The sequence below is a fragment of the Gambusia affinis genome, linkage group LG12, assembly GCF_019740435.1.
Source record: "Gambusia affinis linkage group LG12, SWU_Gaff_1.0, whole genome shotgun sequence".
NCBI lineage: Eukaryota > Metazoa > Chordata > Actinopteri > Cyprinodontiformes > Poeciliidae > Gambusia > Gambusia affinis.
Window position 1 is genome coordinate 11,833,867 of NC_057879.1, and position 21,906 is coordinate 11,855,772.

The 21,906-nt window shown below is 40.5% G+C and overlaps 1 protein-coding gene across 3 annotated transcripts in view; it reads left to right on the top strand.

The window, feature by feature from the left end:
- Nucleotides 1-21,906, top strand: part of LOC122840996 (neurocan core protein-like) — a 44,262-nt gene that overhangs the window by 10,501 nt on the left and 11,855 nt on the right. For 2 of the 3 annotated variants that reach the window (XM_044133861.1, XM_044133862.1), the window contains 11 exons: nucleotides 5,378-5,460; nucleotides 7,577-7,780; nucleotides 9,275-9,457; nucleotides 9,914-10,088; nucleotides 11,844-11,971; nucleotides 12,719-13,003; nucleotides 13,467-13,604; nucleotides 13,718-13,810; nucleotides 14,484-14,641; nucleotides 14,718-14,874; nucleotides 17,429-18,559. In XM_044133861.1, the coding sequence (XP_043989796.1) occupies nucleotides 5,388-5,460; nucleotides 7,577-7,780; nucleotides 9,275-9,457; nucleotides 9,914-10,088; nucleotides 11,844-11,971; nucleotides 12,719-13,003; nucleotides 13,467-13,604; nucleotides 13,718-13,810; nucleotides 14,484-14,641; nucleotides 14,718-14,874; nucleotides 17,429-18,559 (2,725 nt within the window). In that variant the 5' untranslated portion in view covers nucleotides 5,378-5,387. The remainder of the gene's footprint in view (nucleotides 1-5,377; nucleotides 5,461-7,576; nucleotides 7,781-9,274; nucleotides 9,458-9,913; nucleotides 10,089-11,843; nucleotides 11,972-12,718; nucleotides 13,004-13,466; nucleotides 13,605-13,717; nucleotides 13,811-14,483; nucleotides 14,642-14,717; nucleotides 14,875-17,428; nucleotides 18,560-21,906) is intronic. The other variant, XM_044133863.1, reaches the window with a different exon arrangement.

Consider the following 21,906-nt stretch of genomic DNA (forward strand, 5'->3'; position numbering starts at 1 on the left):
ACGAGAACAAAGAAGGCTGCAATTATTCAGAGAGGGCAATTCGCCATGTCAGATTTAAAGTGCTGGTTGTTGCTGGTACACTACCCTGTTTTCAGGTGTGCTTGCATAGGTCACTAAAGTATCTTCTAGCAGAATTACCTTCACTCTCACTGCAACAAGGGTCTTTGGAAAAGCAACTTTCTCCATGAAAACGTGCTTTGGTGTAGGATTTCTCACCCTATCGGTGTTACTTATAGTATTTGCAATGCTTACTGCAAATACAATGCTGTACAAAAAGCAACATGAAGACACAGGCCTTACTATTAAGAGAAAAATGGTTATTAGATATGATTGAGGCTTTCTTTTCTGGGTCACAGTCTGAGGTTAAACTGTGAGATTGAAAAGTGTCCTTACAGTGTTTTTGTGTGACTTTTTAGCCACACATCTGTCACTGTCAGAGCGCCACAAACACAAATATAACCTACAAATATGCACACCAATCATCAAACAGCCTACTCCAGTATAGCAATAATATATTTTTCTTTTATGTGTGTGTTTTGTAAATTACATGTAAAAGTTTCTACATTTTAATACATATTCAAGGTTAACTTGATATCACATTTAAATACTTTTTTATCACCCCAAGACATCAAAATATTAGCAAAATTAATCAAAACGTAGGTCAGGTTGCTTTCACTTGGAACGTAAATTTAAATATTCAGGTGGTGAGGGAATTTTCATCAGTGCAAACAGAGCAACTGCACAGTGTAAGAATTAAATACTGACAACCTCTTGGCTTTACACACAAACATTTTTTCACTGCACCGTAAATCCTTTTTGCTCCAAGTAGCAACTCGTTTCTTCTTATGATCAGCTGTCACACGTCTCATTGGAGAGCAGCTGTGCAAGACTTGGAAAAAAAATGCTACACGCTAACTGTGAACAGACTCAATAAATATTTAACAAATATTTAGAACTCTTTGTATGCAAATGATTCTATTGATGTGCTAATTTATGCATAAAGTGCAGTGCTACATAAAGTGTTAGTTAAAGCGCAAATCTGCTCATAAAGTCTTACCAAAATAAAAAAGGTGCCAGTAACAAGAGATCTCTTTTTTCATCATAAGTGGTGCAACCATAAAAATCCTGATTCAGGATTGTGATTTTGCACTGAAATGCACTTTAGTTATGCAGCAGGACGATCCAAAACACACCAGCAGGTCCAGCTTTAGTAGCATGACTTATTTATAGGTTATTATTAAGTTTTCCCATTGGACCACATTGGTTTAGGAAATTAGATGACAACTTCTTACTCTTTTACTCAAGAGCTGATGTTCCTTTAAGTTGCTTCGTTCAGTGAAGCACCAAAGTCAGAGGGGGGTGCACATGCTTCTTCTTTCCCCACACTTTGTCAAATTAGATTTAAAAAAAAAAAAATTTCAAACATTAAATCTCTGAAACATCTCTCTGCCTGTTTTATGAAACTGCAGGAAACAAAGCGATTCTTGCCACAGAGCATTTACATCTCTGCGTGATCGGCTGACTGATGTGCTCCGCTCAAAGTGCCATAACTCACACAGTCTCCCTACAATAAAGCCAATGAAGAAACATTGGGTCTTGAATCATGCATCATTCAGGCCTCCAACATCAAAGTCTCCTGAGTTAAATAGAGAAATGAAAAATTTCCCAGATGGAGCAGCCTCCAGTGGCACCAAGTGTATGTATTTACAAACTGATTTGCATGTTCATTTACTCTCAACAGGCTTCTGCAGGAGAGATGCCAATTTTACTGATGTCAAATTGCGTTGATCATTTAGGACTCCAGGACTTTTACATTTTGAGATTTAGTTATGTGTAATGAATCCATAAGTATGAAGATGAGCTTTCGAGATTATTCAGCGTAATGGAAATATTTCCAGATGGAGAAAATTTAAAATATTTGGGATAATAAAGGAACCTCCAGCTGGTCAAAGTGAACTAAGTAGCACTCTTTGCAGTATTTCACATGCAAAACCTTTCACATCTCAACTCTTCCACATATTTCAATGTATTCACTTATGATTTTGTTCAACAGACCAACAAAAAGTAGAAGTAGAAGGATAAAATACAAGGCTTTAGAAGGTTTTTGTTTTCTTTTTTACGAAGGAAGATTTAAAAAAGTTCAACATTTTGTGCTTACTCCCTTACTTGGCTCATTGAGTAGAATCATGTATCGATAGAAAATTCTCTAGAAAAACCTTTTTATAATTGATTGGAAGTGTTGCTTCAGTGGCATTTTGAAGTTTTTTCTTTGGTGATGGCCTCCAGATCTTTAAGGATTCAGCTTGAAGTCAGGACTTGTTTTAGAAATTGAAAAGGTCTCTTTACCTGAGGTTATACATAAATTGTTATCATCTCAGTGCTGTTCAATGCATGATCTGAAGATGGAAAGAGTTGTTCAACTGTGTTGGAGTTCATTCATTTTTGTCTCTGTGCTCCACCAGGTCCGTTAACCAGCTTCAAGACCCGACCAGAACCCCTGACTGTACATTAGCTTGAGAAATAATGAGATTTGGTTATATATAAAAGCAAGCTTTAATGCCAAAAAATAATCAAATGTTAGAAGCCACACATGTCATACAAATGGAACAGATACAGAGTTACATTCACCGTCCAGCGCTGAGGCTACACAGAGCAAACCTTATGGATGAAACCAAGTGAGGCAAAGACTGTAGCGCGAGTTTAGCCTTTATTCTTCTCTGCCATGTGTACCCTCCCTAAAGGGGAGTCTTTTTTGGGTTGGGGTGATATGAATGTTTTTATGAGTAGCTAACTGTAGCACTCCAGACTCCTGCTGGCTTCCCTCTACGTTTTCCCACCGGCTGCAGCTTTACAGGAGATGTGGGTCGAGGGGCTCCTGGTGCCTGCGTCGCGATGACCATGGGGGCCACTTGGTGTCCTGCTTTAACAAAGTGACAGCCATAATGCTGGCCTGCCAGCCCCGTCTGTTAGCTCTTTTTACATCTTTGTCACTCTGCTCGCTCGCTCGGACAATGAGCCTAGAATGCGTCCCATTCAGACAACATGACAAAAATGTGTCAGATGGACATTCACATTGAAGTCCACTGAAGCATTTTAGAAACTTCTGGCTCTTTTTTTCCTCTGAAACACAACTGTGCCTGAGAGTCTGAAAGGGGGACATTTAGAAGAAGGCGTTCACAACATCTGATGTCTCGTCCTGAACAAAGGATGAGTCTGGTTTAGTATGCTGCTTGTGTGATTGCATCTCCAGTGGACTGTATGTTGTAAATGCCCACTGGCAAATCTCTGAATGGTTGCTGTCTATGAGCATGCAGTGTTGTACTTTGGTGCGTTATCCATAGAGCTAAACCTTTAGTAATGTCCCTGGTGGGTCCCTGCCAGTCCTCGCCCCCTACGATACAATGCTCGCCGGGTAAACTCCTTGGTGTCGCGACCCTCTCCAGGCTTTTAGAAATCACTTGTCAGCTACCCAACAGGATTGACCAATGGTTCAGGTCTTCTACATGCACAGAGTCCAACGATTCGCCCCCAATCTGTCACAGCCCATCATGAGGTCCCCAGAACCAGGATGCCTGCAGAGTGGTGCCTTACCCACATTCAGAGGGCTGAAATGGCTGCCCACTAATAACACCTGCACAACAAATTGTTGCTTAATGAAAGTGTAGTTTGGCAGAGAAACCCTCTCCTTTGACTCACACACTTCGGCTCTAGTTTTGAAGGTTTGACTAAACTTTCACATGGTCAGGAAAGAGAGTCACCATTATTCTTGCCGTTCCTGAGCTGAGCTGCTGTTGCATAATCATCATTCAAAGCAAGAGGGATGCTGTTGGCATGTGTTGCTGTTACCTTGGTGAATGCAAAGAGGCCCGTCTTGGATGAATTATTTAGTTTATGTAAGTGAAACTGAGACCGTCTAATCTAGATGCCTAATTTTGGCTCTGTTAATGTGTGATTCTTCTTGCAACCTGTGCATTTATATGAAGGTACAAATGTAGGTCAATTAAGGATTTATGTTTCCTAGTTTCACCTTAAGACAAACACCAGAACTGCGTTTTCTTCAGATCTCGTGCTCCCGACTTCATCTCCATTTCATGCCAGCCCTTTTCTCAGGCATCTCTTCATTGAGCTGTGAAGCTTCAGGCACCAAGCCAAATCCTCTGGCAAAGTCAGCAACTCATTTTTGATGTGTGGCAGGGTTTTCCTAGTGTTGTGCAGAAGAGATGCAGCAGCCTCGTTGTTTACTGCTGTAAGCCCTTCCTATAGATACCTACTAATTAGAAAAGTAAACAACTTCTTAAACATGGCAGACGATTAAACAGCATTGTGCTTCAGACACTGAAGTTTATATTTGTAATTTTTCATAGTTTCATTGGTAGACATGAAACAATATTTCAATACAAATATAGTTGCCAAAAAGATTTGTCAATTAGCCTGACCCTCATTGAAGATGTAATTTGATTTGTTAAATCATAAACTGAGCGTGAATAACCACAGGTTTTTAGCCAGTTTTGCATAAATATACATATTTTCTTACTGTCAGACTTGTAGAAGCAGGAAATCACTTAATTACAACTTCCGTGGCTAAGGGAAGTTGACTAAAAGGTCTTAAAAAGCAACGCACCATGCCCGAGACTCATTACATCTATCAGTCTGAAAAGGGATTCAGAACCATTTCAGAGTCTTTGGGTCACCAGAACCACAATAAGACAAGGTCTGCAAGACTGACATGTTTATCTGAAATGCTTTCATTTCATGCTTATATCAAAAATTAGGATTTATGCGTACGGTTTGAGTTTCAGATTCACAGACATCAGACTGATTCAGCACAAAATCTGGCCTGATAACATGAATATTGTTGGATGGTATGTACGTTTACATCCATATTCTGTTAATGAATAAACATCTAATGCAGTGCAGCATCTAACTTATTTCCACCGTGATTTTGAGTAGATTGGCTATGCAAAGTGATAAAAGATGTATGCTTGTATTAATGTTTTATATAAGTATTAAATAGTTTCATGACGAGGATAAAAATTAGGATATTACTCATTTTAGTTATGTAAAATGACTAATAATTGAATTTTTTTTAAACAAAGTTAAATGTCATTACATACTGAAATGTTCTTTTCCTGGTTTTGAATGAAAATGTAACTATTTCTGGGCAGGGCTGAGACCCAAATGTTTCTGGATCCTAACAAATTGTGACATCACATTTTGTTCAGAGCTTATATTGGTCTTGAAATAAGAAATTTTACTGGTGTGCATAAATATAAATATCTTCTTGCGAGTTACAACAGTACATGCAGTTTGTCTTTGGGTGCAGCACCTCTGATTCAGTTTACCTTCCCATCCGTATTGTTTTTCTTCTCTCTCTCAGCAGGTCCAGGATGGTGTTAAGTCGGACTGCAGCTGGGCATCAGATCTTTTTTGCTCTCATGCTGCTGCTCTCTTCAGGCTCTGGTGAGTCCTCAGTCTTTTCCCCTCCATATTTTAGTTTCCTCATTGCCAGCTTTGGATGTAAAAGTTATGTCTGCACACAGCCGTTCATGGTGATACCAATAGAAAAAGTGGAGGAACTGGATCGGAATACAAAACAAGTGCTTTACACAACAAAATAAACACATTTTGCATTAATATGAATGCTGCGAGAGCTGACATGCAGAGGATGTTGGCGAACAAGCTCGCAGGAATAAAGCTGGAGCGCCTCCAGAGCCATTTAGCCAAACATCTGCTCCGTCACAATTATCTTTGAAAATTTCTGATTATGAAACAAAAGGCAGAAAATCTCAGAGCTGCAGGTTGCGGCTGGATTATTACAGGTTTGTTGTACCTCATGCAGCCCGCTGGCTGAGAGCGGCGCAGATAAGTTCTTGGCTATAATTACTTTCTCTAAAATTGGCATGCATTGTGCTCTTCAGCCTGGGATTGTTATTGAACTGCACCTGCATCAATGATTTGCTAAATTTAATCATTACCTCAACAGATAGTGGTTCTTCTCCACATTCAATCATGTTCTGTTTGTTTCTGTTGAAGGACAAAAGTGGACAAACCAGACAATTGTTTTATACAGCGAATTAAAGCAGGATTTCCCACCAGGACTTATGTTCACATTTGCAGCAGGAACTGATTACGGCCAAAAGGCAGAAAGCACATGGAAATGACAAACGAAATCAGAATTTCAATGAAAAATGGATTTAATTCAGTGCATTAGTTTCATGACAAATTCTAACTCATCTGAAGTTTGTTGGTCTCAAAAAGCCGGTATTGACAAAAGAAAGAGCAACCAATATTAAAACCAAACATCTAGAGGAGAATGTTGTTGAATGGGTTAATTGAGAGCAGGTGAATAACAGGATTAAATGTAAAAAGAGCCAGTGCCTCTTAGATATAAAGCTCTTGAGATTCAGTAATATGACCTGATTCGGCTAGTTAGGCAGCAGATTTGCAATAACATTCAAAATACAACCTAAAAAAATGAAAGTTGAAGGAAATGTTTGTATAAAATCAAAAGAAATTACTTCATCCTCATCTTTTCAGATTGATAGACACAACTGGGTTACAGTCCAGGATCCTGCTAGGATTACAAATAAGCTTACAAATACATAACTAATATCTGCTACAGCCGACTATTCATTTAAAAGCAAAGCCTAGTTCATCATGTTTCTCTTTTCCTCGCTGATCCAGATTTATTTTTTATTATAAGGACTAAGACACAGAAAGGAGAAAAATGTGCTGCTGGTTGATTAAGGTCATCGTTTGGTTTCCAACAGAAAATAAAGAAATTACAAGATTGTCCTTGATTTCTATTGGTCTCTCACTAATTGTCATCACAATGCGAAGCTATGCTTGTTGTGCTACCTGTCTTGGTTTCTGCATTGTTTTTCCCCTGCATCATTCCTGCTTGTTACTTTGTCTGGGCTTTGTATTTTTCTTGTGAGATTGTTATGATTACATGTGATTTAAAGGGAGGCAGCAGGGCGTCGTCTGCTGACAGAGCGCCTCCCTGGGGGGTCAGCTTGTGAAAGCCCCAATCTAAATGCAGATGAAAACAACTCTGTGGGATTCAGTTTCTCTGTCTACGATTTTCTGAAAGACTGTTTTTAAAGTCATGTTAGCGTTTTTGTTTTTTTGGGGGTTTTTTTAATACACATTGCTCTTTATGCTGCTAAAGTAGTTGGTTTAAGTTGGCACTCATGACACAATAAAAGATAAAATGTTAACTTGTTGAAAAATTTGAAGAATAATAAAATATCTTTTGCAAGACCTTTTCTGTAGATTGTAGTTCTATGACTGGATGGAGATGACATGGTTGGACCAGGGAGGGGAAAAAAAGGAGCCAAATTTCATAGTATTACTCCAAAAATGCTAAAAATTGGCAGACGCCCATTATTATAGCAACCTTACTCAGCAACTTAAAGTGTGTATACATAAAAGTCTTTCAAACAAGACAAAAATAAAACTACCACAAAAATCATGAGGGAGTCAAGTACTTACATTTTACTTCATTTCATATGGTATATTTTTTACACAAATATGCTCTATAAAAGTAATAATTACTTTTTGTTTACTTCTTTAGGTGCAGCCTCTTCCATAGTTAACATGCGTAGGATTACGTATCCCACAGTCCAGCAAATGCTTGCAGGCAAAGCTGTCCTCCCCTGTGTCTTCACCCTCAGGACCAGCTCCTCCCACCAGCCTCCACACCTGCTGTGGACTCACACCAGGCCACCAGCGGGAGGGCATGGCGCTCCACTGGAGCAGACGGTACTTTCAGCTAAAGGTAATAAATGCTTTCTTTAAAATCATAAATTTTTATGAGTGGGTTATGAAATGTTAATGTCTTAGAGGTTCTTGGTGTCTTTACCAACAATGTAAAGACACCAAGATAGTGGTCACTGAAGGTAATGGCTCATCAAAAACTTTGTCCAAAACTAAGAGGACATCTACCTCCTTAAAATAACTATAATTGATTAAACATTAAAGATTGTTATGAACCTTTTAACAGTCAAAAAAAAAATTGTTTTTACTTAGCCAATGTCATATTTCACCAACCCTCAGTCGTCTGTTGTAGATATGATCTCCTTATAAGAACCCAACAGAATCACACTTCAGAAATCCTCCACGAAATAAACAGTTTTATATTTACGCCAGATAATGTGCACAGATCAAAGGTTTCAGTCCACCCACTGTTTTCTTTGACACTACCTTTTGGTGTTTTATGCTGTTTTACAGATTTAAGTCAGTTTCACAGCTTTCAGGAGCAGCACTGGCAGATGTTTTTTTTGGCGAAAACCTTCTGAATATTCACAAGGATGAGACTTATTTTCCAGCTTGACAGCTGGGAGCAAATAACATCTAAGGAGATTCAGTTTTACCTTAGGTTTAGATTCGAGGAAACCGACAGCTTAAGAGCTCATCCCAGCTTTCATTGGTCAGTAAGAATCTGCTCATCAGTTTGGAGACAAACGCAGAAACACATCACCACATATAAATAGTGAATTCACTGGGCTCATGATTTACAAAAATATTCATATCTTTTTTCACCATTTATCATGCCACAACCCCTAATGTCAATGTATTTTATTGTTCTTCTGTAAGATAATTCAAAACAAAGTAGTGCATAATTGCGAATGAAGGTAAAATGATTAATTAAAAACTCTGATGGACTGGTGACCAGTGCCCCAACTTTCACTCAATGTCCGCTGGGTATGCGCAGAAAAAGAAACGAGTGTATTTGTTTTCACTTCTCTTTGAGTCAATGCTTTTTAGAACCTGCATTTTGTGCATGTGTCTGTTGCACAAAATTCCTCAATCATATTGTAATGCATTCAGATTAAATAATCAAAATGTACCGTTTTTATTAGTAATATTAGTTTTATTATTTAGACAGCATTTTTCAATTGGGCCAAAAAGTTACTTTTGTTCACATCTGAGCAGATCACTTTGCTGTTTGCTGTGTCTCCCTCATGACTTGTAGCAAACTGTAAACAAGGCATAGTAGTTGTAAATAGAACAATTAATAGTTGAGCTGTTGATAGTCAAAACTATGTAATATAATTCTTCCAAGTCATAATTATGTACTACATTGTGTTGATCTAACACATATAATCACATCATTAGAAGTTCATGTGGCATTTATTATTTTTGTGAGACTCAGAAGACGAGACTCTCATTTTATGTCCGACACTTTTAAAGTTGTTCTGCTTCTAAAACCTACAGAAAACCAGTAAGCATTTGTAACAGAGAAACCTCTCTCTCTCTGTGTGCGCCAAAGGTGACGTAGTCAAGGTGAATAAGGCTTTCAGTGGCCGTGTCGCGCTGCCAGGATACGCTGCCAATCCACTGAATGCTACCATGGAGATCTCCAGTCTCCGTACCAACGACTCAGGCACTTACCACTGTCAGGTTGTGGTGGACGGTGACTATGAGAGGGACGCTGTGCCCCTGCTGGTTTCCGGTAAGCGTAGCAGCCACTCTCTGGGTTTAGGCTCCACAAAGGAAGCTGAGGAGAAATGCATCAGACACAGCAGGCCACTTTAACTTACTTCATTTATTCTGAATGTGTTAATACAGAGCAGATAATCTGTGATTTTACATCATTAATACACCCTACTCATTTCATACTAAGTGCCTAAGTTAATGTAACTTAGTGCTCTCCGTGCCTGTGCTGCTTTGGTTATCTTCTTCTGCTTTTGAATAATGAATAATTTAATTAACGGATTTTTGCGGAATGCATGTAACATTGCGTATTTTCCCCTCAAACGCAGATCATGCTGGATTGATCTGTTTGCAGTCACACTGAAGTGCTCACAGATTCGTTCCACGTGTTTATTGATTTAAAACCTGAGCTGGTGAATCTGTCAAAAGAGGAGAAGTGAGTCAGTTTACCACCTGTGTCTGTCTCCGTGTGTAGGAGTGGTGTTTCACTACCAGGCTCCGAACGCTCGCTATGCCCTCTCCTTCACCGAGGCCCAGCGAGCCTGCCATGAAAACTCGGCTCAGATGGCGTCGCCGGCCCAGCTGTGGGCGGCGCATCGTGACGGCTTGGCCAGCTGTTCGGCTGGATGGTTGGCCGATCAGACTGTCCGGTGAGGACACGACCGCCGCCTGATGTCCACCAGTTACTTTCTAGTCGTAATGCCTGTGAATAATAAACAAATGCTTACTTTTATTACTGATGCATCTGTTAATTAAATAGATGATTATTTTGGGGTTTTACAGCCACGGCTGAAAATTAAATTAAAGCCAAATATTGTAATTAAGGGAGATTTTGAGAGACTGGGTTGACAATGCAATTAATATGCATGCAAATCAGAAAGCTAATATTACTTACACGTTTTGCTGTGCTCCTCCTGAGTATGTGAGTATGTGAACCAGGGCTGAATCAATAATTACTCTTGGCTCTCAGTCATTTCAGTCCTTTGCAGATTTTTATCCCAATTTCATATCCACGTGTTGCTGTTTTAACCCTAAGTGGTTTTGATCTCCATCTCTCAAGGGCTTGAATCTAGCGTGTTTTAGATGAGTTACTGCTGCATCTCAGCTGATTCGGGCAGCTAAATTACCTCTTCAGCATGTCAACATGCTCTAGAGAGGCCTGGTAAATGTGCCAATCCAGGTGCGTTTTAGAAGGAGAACATGTGAAACGTTTTTTGTTATATGCATAAATATCTTAATCAGTTTATTTCAAAACAAAACACCGAAAACAAACTCCTTGTACATTTTTAGATTCTTTTTTTATGTTGAACAACAAATTAAGCATGCAATTTCTTTATGGAAGTAAACAAACGATATATTTTTTTGTAGAAAAAGGGAATTCCTTAAATGACTAGCTTGGATCCAGAATCCTTTTTAGTCTCCAAATTAAACAAAACGTATGTTGTGGTTAATATGTATTTGTTGCCTGGTTTGATGATGCAAAGCTAGAGTAGAAAGCTTACAGTTCCACATAATTCAGTGCACCACTATATTTTTGAATAAATGCTAATTTGTTGCTTCTTAAAAGGTTTGTGGACAATAAAACTTAGAAGCCAAACACCTTAAATGTTCTTCAGTCTGACTACAAAATCAGATATTGTACAGCAGGGTTGAAATGCTTTGACTTCAGCTGGAAAATCTGATTTGATTGTAATTGTGGAAGTTATTTAGAGGTGATAACTGGTGGAAAACCTTTAATGAACAAGACCGTGGATATTTTCTCACTTGCTCCTGATTGGTATGAAACCTGTTGTCTCTAAATAAGGGTTGTGAGGTTCCTGCTTTTCACCACATAATGATAGCTACTGAGTTTGTTTTTCACTGAGTAAAAACCTGGATACTTGGCATGAGGAAGTGTGAAAAGTGTGAATTAGAGGGGAATCTCAGTCTCAGTGTGAGCAACTATCATTCCCTGCTTAAAACAGGCTAATATGTAAATCTGGTTCGCAGATTTTATTTCACGTTTAATAGAACCAGATCAGCTCTTTCCCATATTCCTTAAAATAGCCTCTGCTTCTCTCTTATTCCTTTATATTACATCTTTATTTCTCTCCTCCAGTTTGATTATTTTTCTGTCTTTCTGCTTTGACCCTCCATCTACATTGCTGTCATGTAATCATTAGCCATTTCGTCACTCGTCATCATTCCAGAATATAAACAAATCCTGTGCCCTTTAAATGTGAATGCAGATAAGAAATAATTAAATGACATTTAAAATTGCACTTTGAAAAAGCCAAAAACCTTTAGCATGTAAGCTGTGTGCAGTAAAAATGTTCATGAGTCATTTAAGCTGTTATTTTCCCATTATTAGCTCTAAATAACAAGGTTAACACCCATTCATGACTCCTCCATGTTCATGTCCACAGATATTCGGTCCAACTGCCTGAGCTGGGTTGCTATGGACACAAGGAGTACTCTGCCGGAGTGAGGAATTATGGGAAGAGAGACCCGAAAGAGATGTTTGATGTGTACTGTTTTGCAGAAGAACTCGATGGTACACACACACGCACGCATGCACACACACATGAAACGCATCAAAACCTGTCACAGCCTTTGGCTTTTATACGGTTGCTTGCATCACATTCTGTTGCAACATCAGATCACAACAGTGGGGATGAAGGATTTTACAAAACCTTTTTTCTTTTCACCTTCACAAAATCCAGGAGAAGACATTAATAAGGTTGTTTCTGGTTTTCTTTTGTGTACAGAGTTGTTTCCACCAGTGTCAGAGATCTGCTTTGTTGTAAAAAGTCAATTGGAAGACAGCAAACATCAGTCCAAAGCAAAAGTTAGTTGTATTAAAAAAAACAACAACTTGATGTTAAGGCTTGATGTCAATCTTCAACCAAATCTTCGCTTTTGATTTGACAAAGCTTATATTAACTTTGGACAGTTTTAAAAAATTTGATATAATACAGTAGGTCAAAAACGGAACTATGATGCTCCTCCTTTGACTACACCCCCACATGAGCCTGCAAAACACACCTCTAGGCAAAACTAGAGGTGTGTTTTAATTTGTGATAGTCGTGACTCAGGTGTTCTGTTTTTACAGTAGAGCAGCAGAAGAAGCTTAAAATTTCTCCATTTGGAGTCAAAGAATAAATTCATCAATGTTACCAAGCCCAGATGTGGTTCTCGGCTTCAAAATAGCCTCAAATGTTAATTGTTAAATGTTTGGAACTAAATTGCATAAAAGTAAAATGTTATTGATTTATTAATGTCATATTTCTGTCTCCACCAGGTGAAGTCTTTCACACCTCAGTTCCAGGCCGGCTCTCGCTGTCCTCGGCCTCAGACCGCTGCGTGTCCCTCGGGGGCCAGCTGGCCAGCGTGGGCCAGCTTCACCTGGCGTGGAGGGCCGGTCTGGACAGCTGCGCCCCGGGCTGGCTTTCTGACGGCAGCGTCCGCTACCCCGTCGCCTGGCCCCGCCCAGAATGTGGCGGGAGTCAGCCAGGAGTCCACACCGTCACACCCAACGCCACTGATGACAACAGCACTGCGCTATATGACACCTACTGCTACAGAGGTATTGTTTCATTATGTAAAGAATGGATTAACGGCAGCTGCTATGACAATATATAGTGAGAACCAACTATTATATTTGAATATGGATATTTGCTGAAAATATTGCTTCCTATCAACTTTGCATAAAATGTCGACAGAAAGGAGTGTTTGGTTGAAAGGACCATATCACTTCTAACTGAAGCCTCGTCTGCTATTAACGCAATAAGAATAACAATAAAAGTAATTGCTGATCTGTGTAACTATGGCAACACTCAGCTGTGATCCTCACTTTGTGCATCCAAGAAGCCACTGGATTGACAGTCACTACGGGAGAAACAGACAGACGATAGGAAATTTTAAATACCAAGATGTTGAGACGATCTGCCATGAAATATGCTGATTTTTTTTTCTTCTTTTAGCTAAATCCAAACACACAGAGCTTTTGGGTATTTAGAAGTTAAACGGCTCTTTAACGTCTTTCCCAGGTAAAGTGAAGGATACAGGCTCCGTCTCTGAGATTTACACCTCCCCGTGGAAGCCCTGGAGCTACCTCACAGGTGATGCTGACTCTGCAGAGACTGAAAGCTCCAGTGTGACGACACAGCAAACCGCCACGCTCACAGGTTTTACATCCATTTACAACTTGGGTCTCGAATCAGCCGATTACTTAGCTCATCACACACAGCAGAAACTACAACCTGGTGGTGAGTGATGATTTAATTCTGCTTTCGTATAGATTCTTCTGAAAGCAGCAGCCCTATTGGACCAGTCCTGTCCAACTGGACGGGACTGGTTGACATCGAAGAAGAGGAGTCCTCTAACAGAACCTGTAAGTTTGAGAACCTCTACTGCTGCTTGTTAAATCATTTGCTTTAATAGTTCTTATATCCAATTCAGAAACTGAAACTCTTCTATCAGATTTGTTACAGTGTGATGTTTTCCAATCATCTACCAGTATTTCCGATTAATATAGCTTACAGCTAGCCTGATTTTACCCAATCTTTAATGTTTTGCTGTAATGTATGCAATGCACCTGCTTGATCTTGAGCTGGTGCGTTTTATTGGGATAATATAAATCTTCTTTGTACAGGTGTTTACAAAGCCGGGGGATATCCAGCAGGTATATAATTGTGAAGCTTACCAGAAATTGTACGCTTGACTAGAATCACTACATGCTTGCCCGCAATAAAATCTCTTAAATTTTCCTCTTGATCCAACTTTAAAAGTCAGGAGTTCAGAGATGAATATTTGGTGGAATAACCACGAGGTTTTCAATGGGATTCAGTGCAATGAGCCCTTAATTTTTTTTCCAAAACTGGGGTATCGATAGATTCTTGATGGAGTGTGGAACATTTTCAAACCTCCAGAAGGACATGAAAAAATTCAACACAGAAACCAGGAGAAGATCAGCAGCAGAAACCAGCCAGGAACAATGAAAACTGTGGGGTGTGATTTTGACATTGAAACCAGTTGTGAGTAACTTCATGTGTGATTATTCGTAGCTTTGGATCCCTGGTCTTCCGAGTCCTCAGAGTCGTTCGTGACCCTTCAGCTGACCCCAGGACAGAGCTCTTTTGACTGGGGGGAGCTGCCGGAGCCTGGGCCTGATTCTGGGGAGTTTCTGCAGCCTCCTGCTCACCCAACACCCACAGAGAAAAAAGTTGGTTTTATTTCTAATTATTTTAGAACATTTGAAACACCTTCAACACATATTCACCACAGTCTTACTTCTTCAGGCGATCACAAAAATCGTGAAGTCAATTTGGAAACCTTGGAACTATTTGATGGGAACAGAGGATGAGGAAGGAACCAAAGCCCCAAGCGGACATGATGAAGAGATTACAACGAAACAGACACTCAGCGAGCAAAAAGATCCCAGCCCGGTTTCTCCTGGTAAACACAATTGTCACACTGTAAAACCACGAGCTAGTTGTAGCCTGTTCAGACACACACCAGTGTGGTTGTCTGCACATCTTAATCAGTTCAAGTTTTTTGAATACACACCAGGACCGCCTGAAACCTGTAAGTGGAGTCTGCTGTGTAAAGGATGAATGGGTTTACTTTTCACAGGGCCACAGCAGGCTCATCTCATTTCCTACACTGGGCCCCCTCATGTCCTCTTTCCAACATCGTTCTGCTTGTAATCTAAAAATGGATCTAATTTTAAAAGATATTTTTGTCCCTGAATGCACCTGGAGGTGCAAAAGCAGATAAGGTTGAAGAAGGAGCTAGAAGTCAGCAGAGAAGTTTTTTTTCTGATCTAATCACATTTCCCCACTGATGCAAAAACATTTAAAAGTAAAAATTGTATGATTGTTCCAAACATTGCAATACTTAGATTTAATTCATGAAGCATAGAGTCATATCTGTAACATTTTTACTTGGTATCTCTTCCTAACACTTCATAGCATCCCTGTGGAGAGGGACTAGAACATGAGAGGAGAAACTGTGTTCCTCTTCTCTTTTTTAAATGAGCTAATGTGTTTTTTTTCTAACCATAGTCCTTCAGATCCACTTCTCTGCACGTCTTAGATGTTTCTCTGCTTCACAAGACCTGATGGGGTCATTAAAAGGCTTCCTCTGAACTTTACGACATGCTGAGAGAGTAATTTGTTCAATTAAACTGCGTGTGTTAAAGTGAGGGAACATCTAAAACATGCAGGGCAGGTGGCCCCAAGCACCAAGATTAGGAAATGACTCTCTGAGTTCAGGTATAAGTTTGAAGATTACAGATAACAGATTACTTTAACACGCAAATGATTCATTGTCTTGTGGAAAGATTTATGTCCCTTTAGCTTCACATTTCTTCATTAAAACCACTAACTTCAAAATCAGGTTGTTGGTTTTTATCTCTGTTAGAACGTAGGCAGTAATTCAGTTGCATTGTTTTTGTTCAAAGGATCATCCCATAATCTTTGATCAAGATAGATTTATTTTTTTTTTTTTAACAATTTGATGTTAAAAGGTTGAACACCTGTGAAAACAGCCAGGTCAGGTCAGATGCTGATAAAAATCCCAATTATGTACATAAACTGTGAATTTAGTCTGATTTAAGTTAACTTCAGACAGTGTGGAAAAAAAATTGTCTTTTTATTTGTTGTATGTAAACTCCTGGTTTCAATTGTATTTTCTGATTTCAAAAAGATAATTTAGAGAAACAGATCAACACGAGACTTATAAATATAAAAAAAGAGACTTACGATTGATTGGTTGATGTAATTTTTTTAATATTATGCAGATTTTTCCCATGCATTTTCCCTTGCATCTTAGCATTGGGAGATTTATTCACCATCTCTTCCACATCGCCACAGTTTTATTTTCCTACTTTATGAATTATGAAACAGTGTAGTTGGAACTTGCAGTCCAACTCTACATGATTGAGTTTCTCAACATGCCTCAAAGAAATGGCAGCCTCTTCAACCTCAGAGCCTGCAGGTAGATACTGCGGCGCTGGAGTGGTTTCCAGCTGAAATGGGTCTGAAATATCCAAAGGATATGTTTTAGATGTTACATGCAGTGTGTGCCAGATAAGGTGTCAAGCAAGCTAAAATGCTTGCAGGCATCACTGCAGTAAATAAAGGAGCAGAGGATTTCAGTGTGAACAGCGGAGGAGGTACATGTGTAAGAAAAGTGCAAACTGCTGTAGGATTGAAGAGTGCCGACAAACTGAAGTCACGCTGACCTTTCTGTGCGGCTCAGTCTGCCTCTTCTGTAGGAGTCTTAACAAGCTGTGATTGATGGCAGGACTAACAGCTACCATCAACATTAGACACAATCGTTAGTTTAAAAAGTACACAGTTGTCCTTTAACACTCATAAATATGACTTACTTTGACAAATTTAAGTTTTCTTCACATTTGATTCCAGAGTAATTTCTGGAGATGCAGTGAAATACAGCCTTTAACAGGTATTCCCACGTTTGTTCAGGAGTTCAGCAGAGGTGTATTCTGTGAGTTGACATCAGATGGAGGTAGTTCAGCCTGCTGATTTAGCTCTCTGGAAACTTAAGCATATTTGTGTGTGTTTGATGTGTACTTAAAAGTCAGAATTTCCAAGTTCAAAGTTGGAAATATCAATTCTGACAATATAATTTCTTCTTGCACATTGAAGATCAATAAGGAGACCTGATTTAAAATTGATTTTGGCTGGGTGAACCACCCATAAAGCATGTCTGCCCTTTTGAGGGTTTATATCTCAATTAACTAGTGCTGCCACATGTCCCTTTAGTGTTTAATGACATACAATGTTTTGTAATTGGTGTACTATTTTCCTCCCAATTATTCATATTTCACTGCTTTGTGTTGGCCTGTCGCATAAAATGCCAACATGCAAAGTTTGTGGCTGTAGATTGACAAAATCTGGAAGCATTCAAGTGATGTGAATATTTTTACAAAGTCTTATTTTTGTCGTTTGCCTCTCTGTCGTTGTTATTTTCTTATTTTGCACAGGTCTATTTTCCTGGGGGAGCTCATGGTTCAGCAGCCCCCCTGCAGCGTCTGCACCGTCCAGAGAAGATTCTCCCACATACCCAGCATCCACTCTGACTTCCTCCAGTGACTCTCTGACAACAGAGACCTTCACAAGCTCGGAGACCCACACCCTCATTCCCTCCAGCTCTTTACCTGAAGTCTCCAGTAAGGAAACCTGGATCACTGTCCAAATGGAGACCACAACCAAGCTGGCAGACAAGAGAGGGGAGACCGTGACCTCCAGGGCCAGCGGCAGGGGAGGAAGAGGAAGGGGGAAGAAACACCGAGGGGAGGATAGGAGCAGAGGAGAAGACAAAAGGAGAGCAGAGGAGAGAGGAAAAACAGAGGAGGAGGGGAGTGGTGAAATCACCGGTGCAGAGGCAAAAGGGGAGATTCAAGTCTCACGGCGACCGGCTGACAGTAAACCAAGAGAGCGATCCAGAGAAAGGTCCAGAGAGAGGGGTCATAGAAAAGGACAGTCCACCACAACCACAGCCACTGGTCCACTGGTGACCACAGAGACAACCACAACTGGGACTGAGGACGACTCCCCTACAGCCAGAGACCAGAGCACACCATCGGCAACAGAAAACTCCTCTCTGTCTACCTCACAGGAGACATTTCAAACAATGTCATTTTCTCCATCTCTAACTTCATCACCTTCACCATCCATGTCCTCCTCTCCATCAGCAGAGTCCCTGTTAGAGTCTCAACCTTCCCACCCATCCTCATCCCACGCCTCCTCCTCCTTCTCACCTCCAAGCAGTTCCTCCTCCCCATCCTATTCCCAGATCCCAACCCTGACTCCCTCACTACCACCAACCTCTTCCCACTCTACTACTGAAACTCAAACCACGGGATTGGCTCCCTCACTTCAGGCAAATGTCAAGGACAACTCCAATGACTCCCTAGCATCCCTTCCCTTTGTCCTAGAGGAGAAGGTGAATGGCTCTCTGGAGTATCCACTGTCTCTGTTGGGGCCCCAGGATGATGAGGAGTCCGCTTGGTCTCACGCTGTGGGATCAGGGACCATCTTACCTGGTGTATCGGATGAAGACAGCGTCCGAGGAGAAGGAGGCAACATCAGCACCACAACTGTCAGTCCAACAGGTAAGCTTGAGTCTGATTTTAGACATTAAACTTGGCCGCAATATATGTTAGTTTTTTGAAAGCAAGTCAAAGAAAGTCTTCTTTCACTGTTGTTGTGGTGGACCTCACCTCATGCAGTGAACGTGTCCGATGCATCACCAAACAAAGGTTCACAGTCAGAGATGCTGTAGTTTCATAATGTAAGATTTGCGATTTAAGATCAAACCACAAACAACTAATCCAAAGTTGGGCAACATAATTCTTGTCCCTATTGGATAATGTAGGGTTTCTTTTTTTACTCTATTTAAAGTAGTTTAAACATCAATAAAAAACCAAAAAGAAACAAGTTTTCAGAGTCGGGTACGTTTATTTGGAAAGCAATGTTTGTAAAATTTAGATGATGGGAGCCGTATTGGCTTCTTCTGGAAGTTTATTTTCTGACACATTGAGGGAGTCTTTTGTCCGTTAGCTCTGATTTTGGTCTTCAAAAACTCCTGGAGGAAACATCTGCCCTTTGACCTCTGAGGCGTCCGCTCTGTTCTCCCTTCAGGGGAGAACAGAGTTTACCTTTTACCATTTTTTTCTTCCTTTGCAAATTTCCAACCCAAGTTTTCGAGGTATGAAAATGCTTGACAAATAAATCATCACAACATGAATGTATATCAGTGGACTTTGTATATCAGTCTCTATCAGGTTTAAGATTGGACTCTGGCTAGGCCAATTAAAACCTCGATATTACTGCCAGTCTGAAGAAACATGTTGATCTTTCTATTTTTAAATGACCTAAAAATCTAGAAACAAATCTCCCAGAGGTATCAATAAATTCTAGCTTCTCAGGACCTAATATAGTCTAATGTTTTGGACACTGTCAATATGCTATTACATTTCTTAGATGTATTTTTGGGTTACATTTGACTTTATTATTTAGTTTTCACTTAATAAGCTTAAATAATGTGCAGGAATATCCTCAGCAGAAATGTACAAGAGGCAAGGGTGTTAAATGTATAAAAACAGATGATGTGTCAGTGAATTATTTTAACCACTGCCTGAATTTAATGCCAGGGTGTAAAGGGAAGGGTAGGAGGAAGGATAATCTCAGGAAAATGGGATTCAGATGGGAAAAATTAAAATTTCTCTCCACCATCTGATAATAATCTCTGTTTTTTAGCTTACTGTGATGATGCTAACGAGACAGACAACACATGCTCCAGTGATTCACATTGTTTTTGAAGTTGCTTTGTGTGAAAACGATCCTCCATTACAGCATGTCTGCCTGCACAAATAAAAAAAGATATTAATCTTGGTTCCGATCATTTTAAAAAAAACGCAGAACCTTCCTTTAAGTCTGTGTTTCTCATTTTCTCTGACCTTGCCATTGGCTGATTTTTTCGGCATACTCCCCGCCCCACCTCTTCAGTGCAAGCCTTTTATTTCCACTACAAGTCGACGCCATGCACGCGCCTGCCACCAAACAAAAAACCCCCATGATTAAGTCTGCTTGCACGACGACATCTCAGTCAAGCGGCGAACCGGCCACCTGGTTTACTACATATTACTTGCTTGATAATGAGAGCAGATCCACCAAACATCCCATCTCTAGGTGTTTTAAACCCCCCCCCCCGTGGGCATGATGCCATCGCACATTTTCGCACTGATGTATTTTCGTTGCCTCTGAAAGCGGCTCATGTCTGCAGCAGGCGTTTTGAAACACTTCCTCGGGGGAGAGAGAGGACTCTGCAGATGGAGAACAGCTGTAAACTGTATCGACAAAGGAGCCGAGGGCGACCATCTGGGCTGCTGGGGCTTGGTATGAGGGCTGATTGATTGACTGAGAGACCCTGGAGCCAAAGAGGGCCATAAACACACACACACACACACACACACACGCACACACACACACACACACGCTGACGTCTTTGCCACACCAGCAGCAGAAGTGAATGGATGCAGGAGATTGGACTTGAATAATGGCCCCCATCTTCTGCTTCTGTTTTGTGAACTTCATCACTTGTTCAGGCCCCTGTGGTTGTAGAGTTTGGATGCTGGTGACGGTCAGCATGTGTTCGGCTCAGTGGACGATGGAGCACTTCCTCAGTCGGTTCAATCACGGAGAGCGAACTGAAAGTAGAAACCTCAGCTTGGATTGCTGGACATTCGGCAGCGCGTCTACTCTCACATTACTTTCCACTGACCTGGAACTTTATATTCCACAAAAGGTTTTTTTTTTTTAGGTTTTGTTGTCACCCTTTTTTGTGTGTTGTCCTGCTAAAAAACTAGCTCACACTTTCATCACTCTCCAAAGGCAGATCATATACTAACTTATTACCAGGATTTTTAGCTCATTGTTGACGTTGTTTGGGCGGCTGCTGGTGTGCAGGCCACTCTGTCAGCTCCTCTCAGAGAATATTGATTTTTCTGCACCACTCGCTTTAATGAACGGCCAAATCCAGCAAGGTTTACCCAGCGCTCACACGAGTTCTTTCATAAATCTTCTTCTGCTATAACAGCTGATGTGCCTGTCAGGATGGGCGATGACCTTGACTGATGCGTTGGCCGGGGCTGACGTACAGAAAATGAAATGCACGGATGTTTTTCAGCTCCTGACTTCAGCAGAAATCAAAGAGGCAGCAGAGAGGAGGACTAGGACATATTAATTATGCGGCAATGATTTAGTTTGATACGGTGCCCGTGGGAAGTTGACATACTTTCATCATATTGTGAATATTTTATTAATTATTTTATGTTCGTTGATTTTTTTAAGTATATTTTTTAGCCAAATGTAAGTCAATTTTGAAAACAAAAATTTGATTTTGCTTCATCTATTAAAACAATTATACCACTTTTGTATCATGCATAAAATTGGATTTAGTTTCAGGGCAAACCGTAGCCAAAGTAATGATGTTTTTATTTTTATTTTGTACCCCACACCAAACCCAAACAGACAAGCTTGCACCCCCACCCCCTTCCTCCTCCGGAAAGCAGCCTTCAGTGTCGGAGACGGAGCTGGAAGAACAAAGACTCCCACAACTGAGCTTTTCTATGCCCAGACTGAACGAGCCACAGCTTTCCAAAGACCTTAAGTTGCAATAATGAGCGGATCAGGAGGGAAACACGTGGTGACTGGCCCATTGATATGGAAATTTGTGTTTGTAGAAGGGGGGAGTGGGGGCGACCACACACACGCAGACATTTAGGGGATGAATGAAGCTCTCAGCGGGAGGTCTGCTCATTTCTGTGGAGGATGGCTAATGTCTGAAGTTCTCACGCTGCCCACTACGCCTGGCGGAGCTAGCCGAGGCTCGCTTTCCATATGGTAACCATGACAACGGTGGCTGTGAGTGGATGGTGGGGTTGATGCGATCCGAATC